Source organism: Oncorhynchus gorbuscha, linkage group LG14 (genome assembly GCF_021184085.1).
Source record: "Oncorhynchus gorbuscha isolate QuinsamMale2020 ecotype Even-year linkage group LG14, OgorEven_v1.0, whole genome shotgun sequence".
Lineage (NCBI taxonomy): Eukaryota > Metazoa > Chordata > Actinopteri > Salmoniformes > Salmonidae > Oncorhynchus > Oncorhynchus gorbuscha.
The window spans coordinates 74,107,198-74,123,198 of NC_060186.1; the positions used below are offsets into that span (position 1 = coordinate 74,107,198).

General features: G+C 44.0%; 2 protein-coding genes and 1 non-coding gene across 3 annotated transcripts; 2 read left to right on the forward strand and 1 right to left on the reverse strand.

Moving 5' to 3' along the window:
* Positions 1-1,156: 1,156 nt before the first annotated feature.
* On the reverse strand, positions 1,157-1,228 carry trnat-ugu. Its single transcript has one exon. It is a non-coding gene; the product is annotated as a tRNA-Thr (tRNA).
* Positions 1,229-1,324: 96 nt separating this feature from the next.
* LOC123995395 (cholesterol 24-hydroxylase-like) lies at positions 1,325-6,195 on the forward strand. The gene is made up of 10 exons (XM_046298971.1): positions 1,325-1,727; positions 2,206-2,280; positions 2,397-2,478; positions 2,663-2,736; positions 2,993-3,079; positions 3,294-3,432; positions 3,757-3,870; positions 5,420-5,582; positions 5,821-5,886; positions 5,977-6,195. The coding sequence occupies exons 1-10, from the start codon at positions 1,579-1,581 to the stop codon at positions 6,051-6,053; spliced, it is 1,026 nt and encodes a 341-aa protein (XP_046154927.1). The 5' UTR covers positions 1,325-1,578; the 3' UTR covers positions 6,054-6,195.
* A 1,932-nt stretch (positions 6,196-8,127) lies between these two features.
* On the forward strand, positions 8,128-15,477 carry LOC123995564 (cholesterol 24-hydroxylase-like). The gene is made up of 5 exons (XM_046299196.1): positions 8,128-8,174; positions 8,529-8,613; positions 14,439-14,527; positions 14,628-14,694; positions 14,921-15,477. The coding sequence occupies exons 1-5, from the start codon at positions 8,128-8,130 to the stop codon at positions 15,071-15,073; spliced, it is 441 nt and encodes a 146-aa protein (XP_046155152.1). The 3' UTR covers positions 15,074-15,477.
* The last annotated feature ends 524 nt before the right edge of the window (positions 15,478-16,001 follow it).

Below are 16,001 nucleotides of genomic sequence, written 5' to 3' on the forward strand. Positions count from 1 at the left end.
CATTAGAATCCCTCATTAAGTCAGGAAGGTCAGAGGCTTTATCCCTCACTTCATTAGAATCCCTCATTAAGTCAGGAAGGCCAGAGGCTTTATCCCTCACTTCATTAGAATCCCTCATTAAGTCAGGAAGGCCAGAGGCTTTATCCCTCACTTCATTAGAATCCCTCATTAAGTCAGGAAGGTCAGAGGCTTTATCCCTCACTTCATTAGAATCCCTCATTAAGTCAGGAAGGCCAGAGGCTTTATCCCTCACTTCATTAGAATCCCTCATTAAGTCAGGAAGGCCAGAGGAGACATTAGAACCTGACACTGATCTCATTAGCTTCCAGAACTTGGTAGGGTTGTTGAGGTTCTCTGTGAACTTCCTGATCAACCCTGTGCATTTCTTTCTTAGCGCTCGAAGGAGTAGCTTGAGCCCAAGAGATATTTCTCTTTCTAATTCATTCTGCCAAGTTATCTGAAAACCAGGGATTGTCCCTTCCACTGATTCTACATTTCTTCACAGGGACATGCTTATCACAACTGGACAAATTTCACATAAAAATAGTCCCAGGCAGTGTCAGCATCAAGAATCAGACTTACTCTGTCTATATTATGGTACAGATCATGTGAGAACGCTTGCTCATCAAACGGTCTAAACTATATTTAAAAAATATTTGGCTTTGATCATTGATGTATTTCTAACGCAAACAATCGCACAATGACATAATTTCCTGAGAATAATGTCTAATAGCGTTGATTTGTTAGGTGCTCTGATATTTGGTCTTGTAGGCGCATTACTTCATTGAGTGAGATTCAGAGAGTCACACAGTTCTTTAAAAGAGTCCGATACAGATGTAAGCATGTCCCAGTTCAAATCTCCTACAATAATGAATTCAGAGTTATTTAGCTTGTGCAGGACATCAGAAAGACAGTGCGTCTCCCGAAGCCGAGCGCGGTCTGTAGTAGCAGCCGACTGCAGTGATGTGGGAGTCGTTATATGCGGTACATCTAACTAGCATTCTTACACTTGCAGTCAACACGTGTTTAATATTTCACCCATTGGGTTCAAATGTGTGCAAAATATATCAGATAATTATCAAGGCGATATCATATTCTAGGCTCTCTTCTACACGTTCTCAGCATACCCGTGTGGCAGAAAATATATATTATATCTAGGCTCCAGCGAGGATCGAACTCGCGACCCCTGGTTTACAAGACCAGTGCTCTGCCACTGAGCTATAGAGCCAAATGCGTCATTTTGTATGCACGTATGTAGTCTTTAGTGATGAAGAATCTAGCTCCTGTTATACAGACTACAAACCCCGGAAATTGGTCACGAACACAGTAAACCATAGAAGCAGACAAGTCGACTACTAGTGCGCGTTCATATGTCGGAACTAGGACACTCGGAAATGTCAATTTTGCTGATTCGTGAACGCGCCATGTGTATAACAACAACCATTTACCTAGTTATACATTTCCGAGTTTCGACTATCACGTGAACGCGGCATAGTACTACGGGTGACCAAATTCAGTCCAAAAAGCAGACTACATACCCTGCTTGTAGGGTCACCGAGCTAGCCAGTCTACTGCAATATGGCACTTTTTCATTTCATTACAGGTTGGATTGGTTATGTTCTTATGTGCCTACTTGGTTTGATTTTGATCGTATTTCTCTGTTTTTGTCTGTACATAAAATATATTCATTTGAAATATGATCACATACCGGGACCACCAAGGGACATGTAAGACATTATTATGTAACCTGAACATTTATTTTAAATACTGTAGCTGGAAGTAATTTTCAACTATGTATATTGAGTTACATAAGGATCAGAGAAACTAGAGAAAAGTTATCCTTAATAAAAGTTTCACTCAAACATTTATTTTAAATACTGTAGCTGGAAGTAATTTTCAACTATGTATATTGAGTTACATAAGGATCAGAGAAACTAGAGAAAAGTTATCCTTAATAACCGCCAGGGGTCGCCGTTTCACTCAAACATTTATTTTAAATACTGTAGCTGGAAGTTATTTTCAACTATGTAAATTGAGTTACATAAGGATCAGAGAAACTAGAGAAAAGTTATCCTTAATAACCGCCAGGGGTCGCCGTTTCACCTGTCTTTTGCGTTTTCACTGAGTGAACGTGGTTGAAGGGATGACTCAACATGACGTCCTTATTTGTCAGTTATGGAATAAACGTCTCTTGTTATCCCACAGTTTTATATTCAGACATTCCGCAATCCTGAGGGAAATGAGCAATGGTCGAGTTATCCACGACAAATTCCTGGAATGGTGAGCTGAATGCCATGGAGCAGTGGTGTTGGTGGCCAAGACACACACACACACCAACCAAGTTCTCTTGGGACATTTTACATTCTATTTAGTGTATTCTATTGTGTCTTTGACAGGTCTAGGACATATGGACCGGTGTATCGTATCAACGGAATGCACATTGTGATGCTGTTTGTCACCTGCCCTGATACCACCAAGGTAAACCTGTGCCTGAATATCACACACATCTGGTTTAAGGGAAGAAGTTAAGCATCTGTCTATTTCTTTGTACTATTTTACAAAAGAAAATACCCAGTGATTTCTGTCTGTACTCTACCCTAAAATAAAGTGCCCATTCCATTTCCTCCACAAACTAAACAGACATTTTGCTTTCTCACCACAGGAAGTGCTGATGTCACCAAAGTACCCCAAAGACTCACTAGTCTACAAGGGTCTTTTCAACCTATTTGGACAGAGGTGATTCCTGAATATGTTGTGTCATTTATGCAATATCAACATACAACAATTACAGCCACCGACTCTGTACCATTACATCTGTGTTTTTTAATTGTGTTGACGTTTCAGTCGGTACATTATTTTCCAATACATTCAATCTGAATGCTGTCTGACTTACATTAAGCCACCTCCACATTAAAACTGGACCCCTTGGTCATTGGCCAGTGGACTCTTTGTCAGGGTACAGTAAATATTCTGTTGTCCTGCTTTTCCGTAGGTTTCTGGGAAGTGGTCTGATTACGGCTCATAATCATGATGCGTGGTACAAACAGCGAAGGATCATGGACCCTGCCTTCAGCAGTCTGTAAGACACTTATCTATTTCACTTCAACAATCTATTGATCAATGGATCAGTCTGTCTGTCTGTCAGTCAACCAGTCCATCCAATCCACCCATCCATCCATCCATCCATCCACCCCTCCACTCACTCACTCACTCACTCATCCACCCACCTATCCATCCACCCACCCATCCAACCACCCACCCATCCATCCTTCCATCGTGCTGTGTATTGCCAGGTACCTACGTGGTCAGATGGGTGCGTTCAACGAGCGGGCAGAGTGTCTGATGGATAAACCGGCAGACATGGCTGACACCAACACAGATGCCAACATGCACCAAATGTTCAACCTTGTGACCCTGGATATCATCACCAAGGTAACGAATGGTCATTCCTGTTACCCCCAGATCAACCCACTGCCCCTACCAATTTAAAATTTCACATAAAGCTGTCTTCATGAGGAGAACCAGTCAAAGTGACACATTTTCAGGTTATGACAATTGATTTAGACGGTTATTATGCAAGCTACAGTGTAATCTAGCTAATTAGGCAGCCAAGCCAGCGAGCCATTATAATGCATAACTAGGACTCAGAGTTGCTGCTAGTCAGGTATTATTATGACATGCTAATAAAACATGAAAGGCACTCATAATAAATGTATCATCATCATCAATGTTGTTAATCGGTGTTTCTACCTGTAGGTGGCATTTGGAGTGGATCTTGATCTGTTGAAGGAGAGTGACACTCCGTTCCCCAAAGCCATAGAGATGTGTCTGAAGGGAATGGTCCACTATGTCAGAGACTCCACCTTCCAGGTAAGTAGTGACAGAATCTTGGTTAATCCAGGACAAAGATCTTGTGTAATTTGGTCAGCTGCGCTATAAATTGAGAGTTCCGGTGTGCGAATTCTCCACCCTCACAAAAGGACATTCTCAGCAAAGCCTCTCCCTTCTGATCCGTGTGAAGTGAAGCACTTTTCCCAATGGCGATACGTCCAAAAAAACAGAGACGAGAAACCCAAACACCTTAACCACAGATGAAACATTGAGACAGATGTTTCACCGGATGTATAATTGTGAAGCATCCGCTTGGCGTTTCCACATTCTACACATTTGATTAAACATTTGACCTCAATACAGTTTTCTCTTCCCAAAACTACAATCTGTTACGAACAGAGTGGACTAAGTTTTGCAGACTTTACCCTTTGCCAAACTTGTAAAATATTGGATTGTTTAGAAGGAGTGCAAAGGTGAATTTAGTTATTGCACACGCACACTTCACAGAGTAGGCATTCCCTAACGAAAATATGCAAAAAAATTATTTGCCTTAACTACTGCTTGTCATTATCCCATGCATCCCATCCCTTCACAACAGATTATTTGGGTTTACATCAGGTCGTCAGGGTAACGGAGGTGCAGGTGCTTGTTGTGATGTTACCCTCGTCCTGATGGTGCTAGGCCCTGGCTCTTCTCCATGTTGTTGGTCAGCATGTGGCATGAGGGGTGGGTGGGTATTATATTTGATGCTTAGGGTCCTCAACCTCATGGTCAGGCCTGCTGTAGGCTGCTCGGTGAGCTTGGCCTCCCTCTTGACATGCTGGTCATCATTTTGTTTTGTTCTTGGCAGTGCCCGGCCATTTTGGATATCCATGCTGATCAAAGCTTAGCCAACTAGCTATAATTATTCCCCGCGCCGCTACCATAACTTAACAAAGCTAGCCCGTTACGAAGCTAACTAGCTAGCCAGGTATTATCTGTAGCTGTCTGCAAAAGTAAACCACTTTTTCCCCTCTCTGAAAAATAAACAAGGTACACAGAGGGGGGAAAAGTGGTTTACTTTTACAGACAGCTACAGATAATACCTGGCTAGCTAGTTGGGTAATGAAGGCGGTACCTTATGACATTGAATGGCTAGGTGCCCAATCAGGATGCGTTTGAGGATTTGAACTACTAAATATGCCAGCATTGCATCCTCCTTCCCTCCACCCTCCTCAGATCATGAACGCAGACACGGCATATAGCCTCTTTTCCCTGGTCTGAGCTACTGGCAAAACTGGCCAGGGTATTTCATATACCATTTGTTATGTTTATGGGGAAACAAAACTGTGGGGGGGCACAAGTTCTATCAGTGGGGTCAATGTCCGGCTCTGCCACACCGTAGAGCCCTGGATGGCATCCTTAATGTATTTATTTTATAAGCACACAAACAGTCAAAACATTGGCACACTGAATCATCAACAGACAGATGTACTGCACCACAATGCTTCATAGACTGCATAGCATCAGTCCCTAGATGGCCTGTAAATATGGTGGAATTTCCTATTTCCCTAATCTAACAATGACATTTTGTTGAATGTCATATTAGCTCTACCCAAAGAACAAGAAGTTCATCAACGAGGTGAAAGCGTCTGTTCAGCTATTGCGTTCGACAGGCAGACGGTGGATCAACGAGAGGAAAATGGCCATTCAAAATGGCGAGGATGTCCCTAAAGATATCCTGACACAGATCCTGAAGATGGCTGGCAAAGGCACGTTGTAGTCGCCTGGTCCCAGATCTGTTTGTGCTGTCTTACCAACTCCTACCAATGTTGACAAGAGTTGGCAAGACAAGACATCACAAACAGATCTGGGACCAGGCTAACATTGGAGACTTTTTACTTTGTGGCTCTGCATGTGACGTTGTCAGCTAAAACAGTCATGTTATTGACGAGGTTCAGTAGCAGAATTGTCTCAATGCTGTACACTTGTATATATTCATCATTTCAGAGGAAAACAAAGACAATGAAGATGAGGAGCTAATGCTGGACAACTTTGTAACGTTCTTCGTTGCGGGTGGGTCTCCATAAAAACAATTCCACAATTCAAGATTCAGCAGCTGGAGTTACCTTAACAGCCTTTACTCTTTTGTCTTCCTCTTGACAGGGCAAGAGACAACAGCCAATCAACTAGCTTTTGCTGTCATGGAACTGGGAAGGCTGCCTGAGATATTGGCCAAGTAGGTCTTATTATTACATTTCATTTAACCTTTGTTTAACCAGGAAGGAATCATTGAGATTTGAAATCTCTTTTTCAAGAGCGTCCGGGCCAAGATAGGCAGCACCAAGTCATCACACAATTACAGACAGACAACATGAAAAACTACAAGTAATCTAGTACAAACCATAGAATTCACAAGAGTGAAGGTGAACAGGTGAAGGACAGGTGAAGAAATCAGCCTCAAAATCCTTCATTTGTGATTTAAAAACACCAATTGGGACAAGTTCTTCCAGTTTAAAAGTATTTTGTAAGGCGTTCCAAGACGATGGAGCAGAGTACATAAAAGACCTTTTACCAAATTCAGTTGGGACATTTGGAACAGTTAGCAGGATAAAGTCCAGCGAACGAACAATAAAAATGGCCAAATAAAATGGTAGTAAACCCTAAAAGTATACCAGTGACTGAGTCTACGAGTGACCAGAGAAGGCCAGCTAACCCTGGCATACAAAGTGCAGTGGTGCGTAAGGGTCTTGCAGTTTAAACTAAATCTGAAAGCGCCATGGTAAAGGGTGTCAATTGATCTCAAACACTGAGCAGAAGCATTCATGTATAAAATATCCCCATAGTCTAGTAAAGGCATAAATGTGGCTGATACTAGCCTCCTCCTGGCTTCAAAAGAAAAACTAAAAGAAAATCCCATCAATTAAAATTCCAAGATATTTATATGACAGGTGAAAGGTTCAGAGGTCTATTTCTTGCTTTAGAAAACACCATTAGTTTAGTTTTGTCAATATTGAGGATAATCTAAAGGTATGTTGAACAGTATAAAAATACATTTGCAAGTTCTGGAAAGCTTTGTGAGAGACGAAGCACAACAATAAAAAACAATATCATCATAAAAGTGAAGTTGCGCATTTTGCAAATTTTTGTCTGAATTATTGATATAAATATATAAATAGTGAATACAGACAGACAATTTAACAGGGATCCAAGTTCTATCAGACAGAGCAAACCATGCAACTGCACACTCCGAAAGACCTACACGACAATCTCTGCCTCAGAATAGCATTCTTCCTAGAGAGATAAATAAAAAAGACACAGTGCTGATTTTGGTCAAGAGCTTCAGTGATATCATTTAAAACCTTCATGGCTGCTGATATGCTTCTTCCTGAAATATTGATAAAATAGAGTTAGTATATAAAAACTATTTTAGCTGTTCACTCACAAGGGTTTCAAGTATTTCCACCAGGGGTAACAGCTTTGAGATTGGCCTATCATTATTTAAAACAGTTGGATCTCCAGCAACAGAGTCCTTCAAAACACATGACGGTAATTCATTAACATTACTGTTACCAGACATAGACTTAATAGCCTTCCAAACTGTCTAGAGTCATTCAGGTTATCAGTGGTAACAGATATAAAATATTCAGACTTGGCCTTCCTGAGAAGAAAAGAACACTTGTTTCGTAACTGTCATGTTTTGTCTTAGATTGTCTTGTCATTATGCTTTCCCTTCTGTTCGTTTCCCCCTGCTGGTCTTATTAGGTTCGTTCCCTTTTTCTATCCCTCTCTCTCCCCCTCCCTCTCTCTCCTCTCTCTATCGTTCCGTTCCTGCTCCCAGCTGTTCCTATTCCCCTAATCATCATTTAGTCTTCCCACACCTGTTCCTTATCTTTTCCCCTGATTAGAGTCCCTATTTCTTCCCTTGTTTTCCGTTCCTGTCCTGTCGGATCCTTGTCTATTGTTCACCGTGCTGTGTCTATGTATTGCCCTGTCGTGTCGTGTTTCCCTCAGATGCTGCGTGGTGAGCAGGTGTCTGAGTCTGCTACGTTCAAGTGCCTTCCCGAGGCAACCTGCAGTTCTTGATCAAGTCTCCAGTCTGTTCTCGTCATTACGAGTAGTATTATGCCTTTTGTTTGTAAAGTAACTTTACTGGATTAAAAACTCTGTTTTCGCCAAGTCGCTTTTGGGTCCTCATTCACCTGCATAACAGTAACTGCCTAAAAATAAGCCAATCGGCATCAGAACATGATTTCCTTGCTTTAGCCCAGGCTAGATTAGGTTTGTGAATAATACAAGGCAGCTCAGAAGAAACCCATGGATTATCCCGCCCTTTATAACCCTGAACCTGCGGAATGGGAGATGTTTGTTTACTATTTGCAAAAAAAACCATCATGAAATCATTTCCAGTCAGTTTCCACATCAGGAATCAATTTTACTTCAGTCAAAATAAAACAAATCATGAAAGAAAGCCTGCTCATTAAAACTCTTCAAATTTCTCTTACGAATAAAGCGTGGGTTTGTCTTAGTATTTCTAACAGCAACAACAGCAGAATGGTCACTTAAATCATTACAAAAAACACTAAATGCTGAATATTTGGAACATTTGTCAATATCAAATCAATCAGGGTAGATTTATCATACCTCTTTGTTTATTAATCATTTCCATAATAAAAAAATACGTTGGTTGAGTCTCTTGGTGTCTATAACTTCTCCAGTGCGAAGCAAGAAGTAGATGATGTCATCGGGGTGAAACAGGAAATCAGCTTTGATGACCTGGGGAAAATGACCTACCTGTCTCAGGTACAGTGACTTAATTGATAGGTTTTATACTATATTAATTGTAGTGACAGAATCATTAGATCACTTGTTTTGGTACTGTCACGTTCTGACCTTTATTTCCTGTGTTTTGTATTTAGTTAGTATGGTCAGGGCGTGAGTTGGGTGGGCAGTCTACTTTTGTTTTTCTATGATTTGGGTATTTCTATGTTTCGGCCTAGTATGGTTCTCAATCAGAGGCAGGTGTCATTAGTTGTCTCTGATTGAGAATCATACTTAGGTAGCCTGGGTTTCACTGTGTGTTTGTGGGTGATTGTTCCTGTCTCTGTCTTTGCACCAGATAGGACTGTTTTGAGTTTTCACATTTCTTGTTTTTTGTAATCAGTTGTTCATGTGTACCATAACGTATTAAAAAGAACCATGGACACTTACCACGCCGCATATTGGTCCTCTGATCCGTTTCGCCTCTCCTCTTCGGAAGAAGAGGAGGAAATTCATTACAGGTACTGCCCATATGTAGCTTGTTTTTGTTCGCAGGTTCAGGAATGGCTGAATAATTGCAACACTTAGTTGGAGCTAACTCTGGAAAAAGCATTGCTGGGGGATTTGAAAAGCCATCATCAATCGAACAATAATATATTAATACTCTTAGCAAAAATGTGTATCTTTAATTTACAATCTGTAGAAACTACGAGAATAAAAAGGTTCAGAACATTTGAAACATCACAGTTGAAAAATATATTGGCAAATAGAAATCAACTGGATGGTGTTCAGAGATAGATGGGAGGGTTGAGGGGAGCTGAAGGCTGGGACAGGATGGTCTTCAGAGATAGATAGGAGGGGTTGAGGGGAGCTGAAGGATGGGACTGGATGGTCTTCAGAGATAGATGGGAGGGGTTGAGGGGAGCTGAAGGATGGGACTGGATGGTCTTCAGAGATAGATGGGAGGGGTTGAGGGGAGCTGAAGGATGGGACTGGATGGTCTTCAGAGATAGATGGGAGGGGTTGAGGGGAGCTGAAGGCTGGGACTGGATGGTCTTCAGAGATAGATGGGAGGAGTTGAGGGGAGCTGAAGGCTGAGACTGGATGGTCTTCAGAGATAGATGGGAGGGGTTGAGGGGAGCTGAAGGCTGAGACTGGATGGTCTTCAGAGATAGATGGGAGGGGTTGAGGGGAGCTGAAGGCTGAGACTGGATGGTCTTCAGAGATAGATGGGAGGGTTGAGGGGAGCTGAAGGCTGAGCCTGGATGGTCTTCAGAGATAGATGGGAGGGGTTGAGGGGAGCTGAAGGCTGAGACTGGATGGTCTTCAGAGATAGATGGGAGGGGTTGAGGGGAGCTGAAGGCTGAGACTGGATGGTCTTCAGAGATAGATGGGAGGGTTGAGGGGAGCTGAAGGCTGAGACTGGATGGTCTTCAGAGATAGATGGGAGGGGTTGAGGGGAGCTGAAGGCTGAGACTGGATGGTCTTCAGAGATAGATGGGAGGGGTTGAGGGGAGCTGAAGGCTGAGACTGGATGGTCTTCAGAGATAGATGGGAGGGTTGAGGGGAGCTGAAGGCTGAGACTGGATGGTCTTCAGAGATAGATGGGAGGGGTTGAGGGGAGCTGAAGGCTGAGACTGGATGGTCTTCAGAGATAGATGGGAGGGGTTGAGGGGAGCTGAAGGCTGAGACTGGATGGTCTTCAGAGATAGATGGGAGGGGTTGAGGGGAGCTGAAGGCTGAGACTGGATGGTCTTCAGAGATAGATGGGAGGGGTTGAGGGGAGCTGAAGGCTGAGACTGGATGGTCTTCAGAGATAGATGGGAGGGGTTGAGGGGAGCTGAAGGCTGAGACTGGATGGTCTTCAGAGATAGATGGGAGGGGTTGAGGGGAGCTGAAGGCTGAGACTGGATGGTCTTCAGAGATAGATGGGAGGGGTTGAGGGGAGCTGAAGGCTGAGACTGGATGGTCTTCAGAGATAGATGGGAGGGGTTGAGGGGAGCTGAAGGCTGAGACTGGATGGTCTTCAGAGATAGATGGGAGGGGTTGAGGGGAGCTGAAGGCTGAGACTGGATGGTCTTCAGAGATAGATGGGAGGGGTTGAGGGGAGCTGAAGGCTGAGACTGGATGGTCTTCAGAGATAGATGGGAGGGGTTGAGGGGAGCTGAAGGCTGAGACTGGATGGTCTTCAGAGATAGATGGGAGGGGTTGAGGGGAGCTGAAGGCTGAGACTGGATGGTCTTCAGAGATAGATGGGAGGGGTTGAGGGGAGCTGAAGGCTGAGACTGGATGGTCTTCAGAGATAGATGGGAGGGGTTGAGGGGAGCTGAAGGCTGAGACTGGATGGTCTTCAGAGATAGATGGGAGGGGTTGAGGGGAGCTGAAGGCTGAGACTGGATGGTCTTCAGAGATAGATGGGAGGGGTTGAGGGAGCTGAAGGCTGAGACTGGGTGGTCTTCAGAGATAGATGGGAGGGTTGAGGGGAGCTGAAGGCTGAGACTGGATGGTCTTCAGAGATAGATGGGAGGGGTTGAGGGGAGCTGAAGGCTGAGACTGGATGGTCTTCAGAGATAGATGGGAGGGGTTGAGGGGAGCTGAAGGCTGAGACTGGATGGTCTTCAGAGATAGATGGGAGGGGTTGAGGGGAGCTGAAGGCTGAGACTGGATGGTCTTCAGAGATAGATGGGAGGGGTTGAGGGGAGCTGAAGGCTGAGACTGGATGATAGATGGGAGGGGTTGAGGGGGGAGCTGAGACTGGATGATAGATGGGAGGGTTGAGGGAGCTGGATGGTCTTCAGAGATAGATGGGAGGGGTTGAGGGAGCTGAGGCTGAGGCTGAGACTGGATGATAGATGGGAGGGGTTGAGGGGAGCTGAAGAGCTGAAGAGGGACTGGATCAGAGATAGATGGGAGGGGTTGAGGGGAGCTGAAGGCTGAGACTGGATGATAGATGGGAGGGGTTGAGGGGAGCTGAAGGCTGGGACTGGATGGTCTTCAGAGATAGATGGGAGGGGTTGAGGGGAGCTGAAGGCTGAGACTGGATGATAGATGGGAGGGGTTGAGGGGAGCTGAAGACAGGGACTGGATGGTCTTCAGAGATAGATGGGAGGGGTTGAGGGGAGCTGAAGGCTGAGACTGGATGGTCTTCAGAGATAGATGGGAGGGGTTGAGGGAGCTGAAGGCTGAGACTGGATGGTCTTCAGAGATAGATGGGAGGGGTTGAGGGAGCTGAAGGCTGAGACTGAGACTGGATGATAGATGGGAGGGGTTGAGGGAGCTGAAGGCTGAGACTGGATGGTCTTCAGAGATAGATGGGAGGGGTTGAGGGGAGCTGAAGGCTGAGACTGGATGATAGATGGGAGGGGTTGAGGGGAGCTGAAGGCTGAGACTGGATGATAGATGGGAGGGGTTGAGGGGAGCTGAAGGCTGGGACTGGATGGTCTTCAGAGATAGATGGGAGGGGTTGGGGAGCTGAAGGCTGAGACTGGATGGTCTTCAGAGATAGATGGGAGGGGTTGAGGGGAGCTGAAGGCTGAGACTGGATGATAGATGGGAGGGGTTGAGGGGAGCTGAAGGCTGAGACTGGATGATAGATGGGAGGGGTTGAGGGGAGCTGAAGGCTGAGACTGGATGGTCTTCAGAGATAGATGGGAGAGAATGCAAAGTGTGGCTGAGACTGGATGGTCTTCAGAGATAGATGGGAGGGGTTGAAGAAGCTCAAGGCTGAGACTGGATGGTCTTGATAGTTTAGATGGGAGGGTTGAGGGGAGCTGAAGGCTGAGACTGGATGGTCTTCAGAGATAGATGGGAGGGTTTGAGGGGAGCTGTTGATGGCTGAGACTGGATGGTCTTCAGTAGAAGATGGGACATTGAGGGGATTTAAGGCATTGAGACTGGATGGTCTTCAGAGATAGATGGGAGGGGTTGAGGGGAGCATCCAGTGGGACTGGATGGTCTTCAGAGATAGATGGGAGGTGTGTCCAAAACATCTAGGCTAAAAAACTGGATGGAATAAAAGATATTTGGGATATTTTGAGGGGTTCTGAAGGCTTTGAGACTGGATGGTCTTCAGAGATAGATGGGAGGGGTTGAGGGGAGCTGAAGGCTGAGACTGGATGGTCTTCAGAGATAGATGGGAGGAGTTGAGGGGAGCTGAAGGCTGAGACTGGATGGTCTTCAGAGATAGATTGAGAGAATGCAAAGTGTGTGCAAAGCTGTCATCAAGACAAAAAGTGGCTACTTTGAAGAATCTCAAATCTCAAATATATTTTGATATGTTTAACACTTTTCTGGTTATTGAGGCGGCAGGTAGCCCAGTGTTTAGAGCGTTCGGCAAGTATGTTTTACTTCATAGTGTTGATGTTTTCACTATTATTCTACCATGTAGAAAATTGTAAAAAATAAAAAAAAATCCTCGAATGAGTAGGTGTGTCCAAAACATCTACTAAAAAAATAAGAATAAAAAATATTTGTTCATATTTACAAGGTTGTTCTTTCTTTTAGTCAGCACCTCACTGACTATTTTGGTGTGTCTCTACTGTACACTACTCTATTTTGGCGCGTCTCTACTGTACACTACTCTATTTTGGCGTGTCTCTACTGTACACTACTCTATTTTGGCGCGTCTCTATTGTACACTACTCTATTTTGGCGTGTCTCTACTGTACACTACTCTATTTTGGCGTGTCTCTACTGTACACTACTCTATTTTGGCGTGTCTCTACTGTACACTACTCTATTTTGGCGTGTCTCTACTGTACACTACTCTATTTTGGCGGCGTGTCTCTACTGTACACTACTCTATTTTGGCGTGTCTCTACTGTACACTACTCTATTTTGGCGTGTCTCTACTGTACACTACTCTATTTTGGCGCGTCTCTACTGTACACTACTCTATTTTGGCGTGTCTCTACTGTACACTACTCTATTTTGGCGCGTCTCTACTGTACACTACTCTATTTTGGCGCGTCTCTACTGTACACTACTCTATTTTGGCGCGTCTCTACTGTACACTACTCTATTTTGGCGCGTCTCTACTGTACACTACTCTATTTTGGCGCGTCTCTACTGTACACTACTCTATTTTGGCGCGTCTCTACTGTACACTACTCTATTTTGGCGCGTCTCTACTGTACACTACTCTATTTTGGCGCGTCTCTACTGTACACTACTCTATTTTGGCGCGTCTCTACTGTACACTACTCTATTTTGGCGCGTCTCTACTGTACACTACTCTATTTTGCGTGTCTCTACTGTACACTACTCTATTTTGGCGTGTCTCTACTGTACACTACTCTATTTTGGCGTGTCTCTACTGTACACTACTCTATTTTGGCGTGTCTCTACTGTACACTACTCTATTTTGGCGTGTCTCTACTGTACACTACTCTATTTTGGCGTGTCTCTACTGTACACTACTCTATTTTGGCGTGTCTCTACTGTACACTACTCTATTTTGGCGTGTCTCTACTGTACACTACTCTATTTTGGCGTGTCTCTACTGTACACTACTCTATTTTGGCGTGTCTCTACTGTACACTACTCTATTTTGGCGTGTCTCTACTGTACACTACTCTATTTTGGCGTGTCTCTACTGTACACTACTCTATTTTGGCGTGTCTCTACTGTACACTACTCTATTTTGGCGTGTCTCTACTGTACACTACTCTATTTTGGCGTGTCTCTACTGTACACTACTCTATTTTGGCGTGTCTCTACTGTACACTACTCTATTTTGGCATGTCTCTACTGTACACTACTCTATTGTGGCGTGTCTCTACTGTACACTACTCTATTTTGGCGTGTCTCTACTGTACACTACTCTAACTGTTGTATCTGACGTTTGCCCCGGTCTTCTCTGTTCACAGTTCAATTCATACGTCTGTGGACGGTTGGATAAGTTCTTTGAGGAGCCGCTGAAGTTTGACCCAGAGAGGTTCCATCCAGACACTGCCAAGTAAGTGATCCAATATTGTTTAATTGTTTCTTTCCAACATTTGAACTGATTATGAGCTAACTGACATGTTATGGATGCTGTGTTTGTTTCTGTCCTGAAGGCCCTATTACTGCTACTACCCCTTCGCCCTGGGACCACACTCATGTCTGGGACAGAGCTTTGCACAGGTGACACACACACACACACACACACACACACACACACACACACACACACACACACACACACACACACACACACACACACACACACACACACACACACACACACACACACACACACACACACACACACACACACACACACACACACACACACACACACACACACACACACACACACACACACACACACACACACACACACACACCAGATTCCCTCTGTTGTTTGCAGATGGAGGCGAAGGTAGTGATGGCCAAGCTGCTCCAGAGGTTTGACTTCAGGCTGCTGCCTGGCCAGTCCTTTGACATCCTGGACACTGGCACTCTGAGACCAAAGAGCGGAGTGGTGTGTAGCATCAGACACCGAGGACAAGCTGCAGCCTGACTACTGGAACCTGGAGATGACTAGCCGTCGTCTTTCAACTCAACATATTTCTTATCTGACTCATTCCGTCTTTCTTCTTTACTGTCTTAAAAACAAGATGAACACATCATCAATGGTTTACCAATCTTGCGCATATATTTGCATAAATATAAATAGAATGTGAAACTTTTCCAATGGATTTACTGAGTTATACTTCATATAAGGAAATCAATCATTTGAAGTAAATTCATTATGCCCTAATTTATGGATTTTACATGGCTGGGCAGGGGCGCAGCCATGGCTGGGCCTGGGAAGGCATAGGTCAGCCATTAGGCCCAGCCATTCAGAATAAGCTTTTGGTAGAGAAATTAACATTCAATTCTCTGGCAAAAGCTCTGGTGGACATTCCAGTAGTCAGTATGCCAATTGCACGATCCCTCAAAACTTGAGACATCTGTGGCATCTCGTGTTGTGTGACAAAACCACACATTTTAGAATGGCCTTTTATTATCCCCAGCACAAGGTGTAATGATCATGCTGTTTAATCAGTTTGTTGATATGCCAACACCTGTCAGGTGGATGGATTATCTTGGCAAAGGAGAAATTCTTACTAGCAGGGATATAAACACATTTGAGAGAAATAAGCTTTCTGTGCGTATGGAACATTTCTGGGATCTTTTATTTCAGCTCATGAAACATGGAACCAACACTTTACATGTTATGTTTATAGTTTTATTCAATATATAGTACCAGTCATAAGTTTGGACACACCTACTCATTCAATGGTTTTTCTTTATTTTTTACTATTTTCTACATTGTAAAATAATATTGAAGACATCAACACTATGAAATAACAAATATGGAATCATGTAGTAACCAAAAAAGGTGTTGCTTGAGACTTGCTTGAGACGCATAGATCTGTGAAATTACGGTGAATTTTCGGTGAACT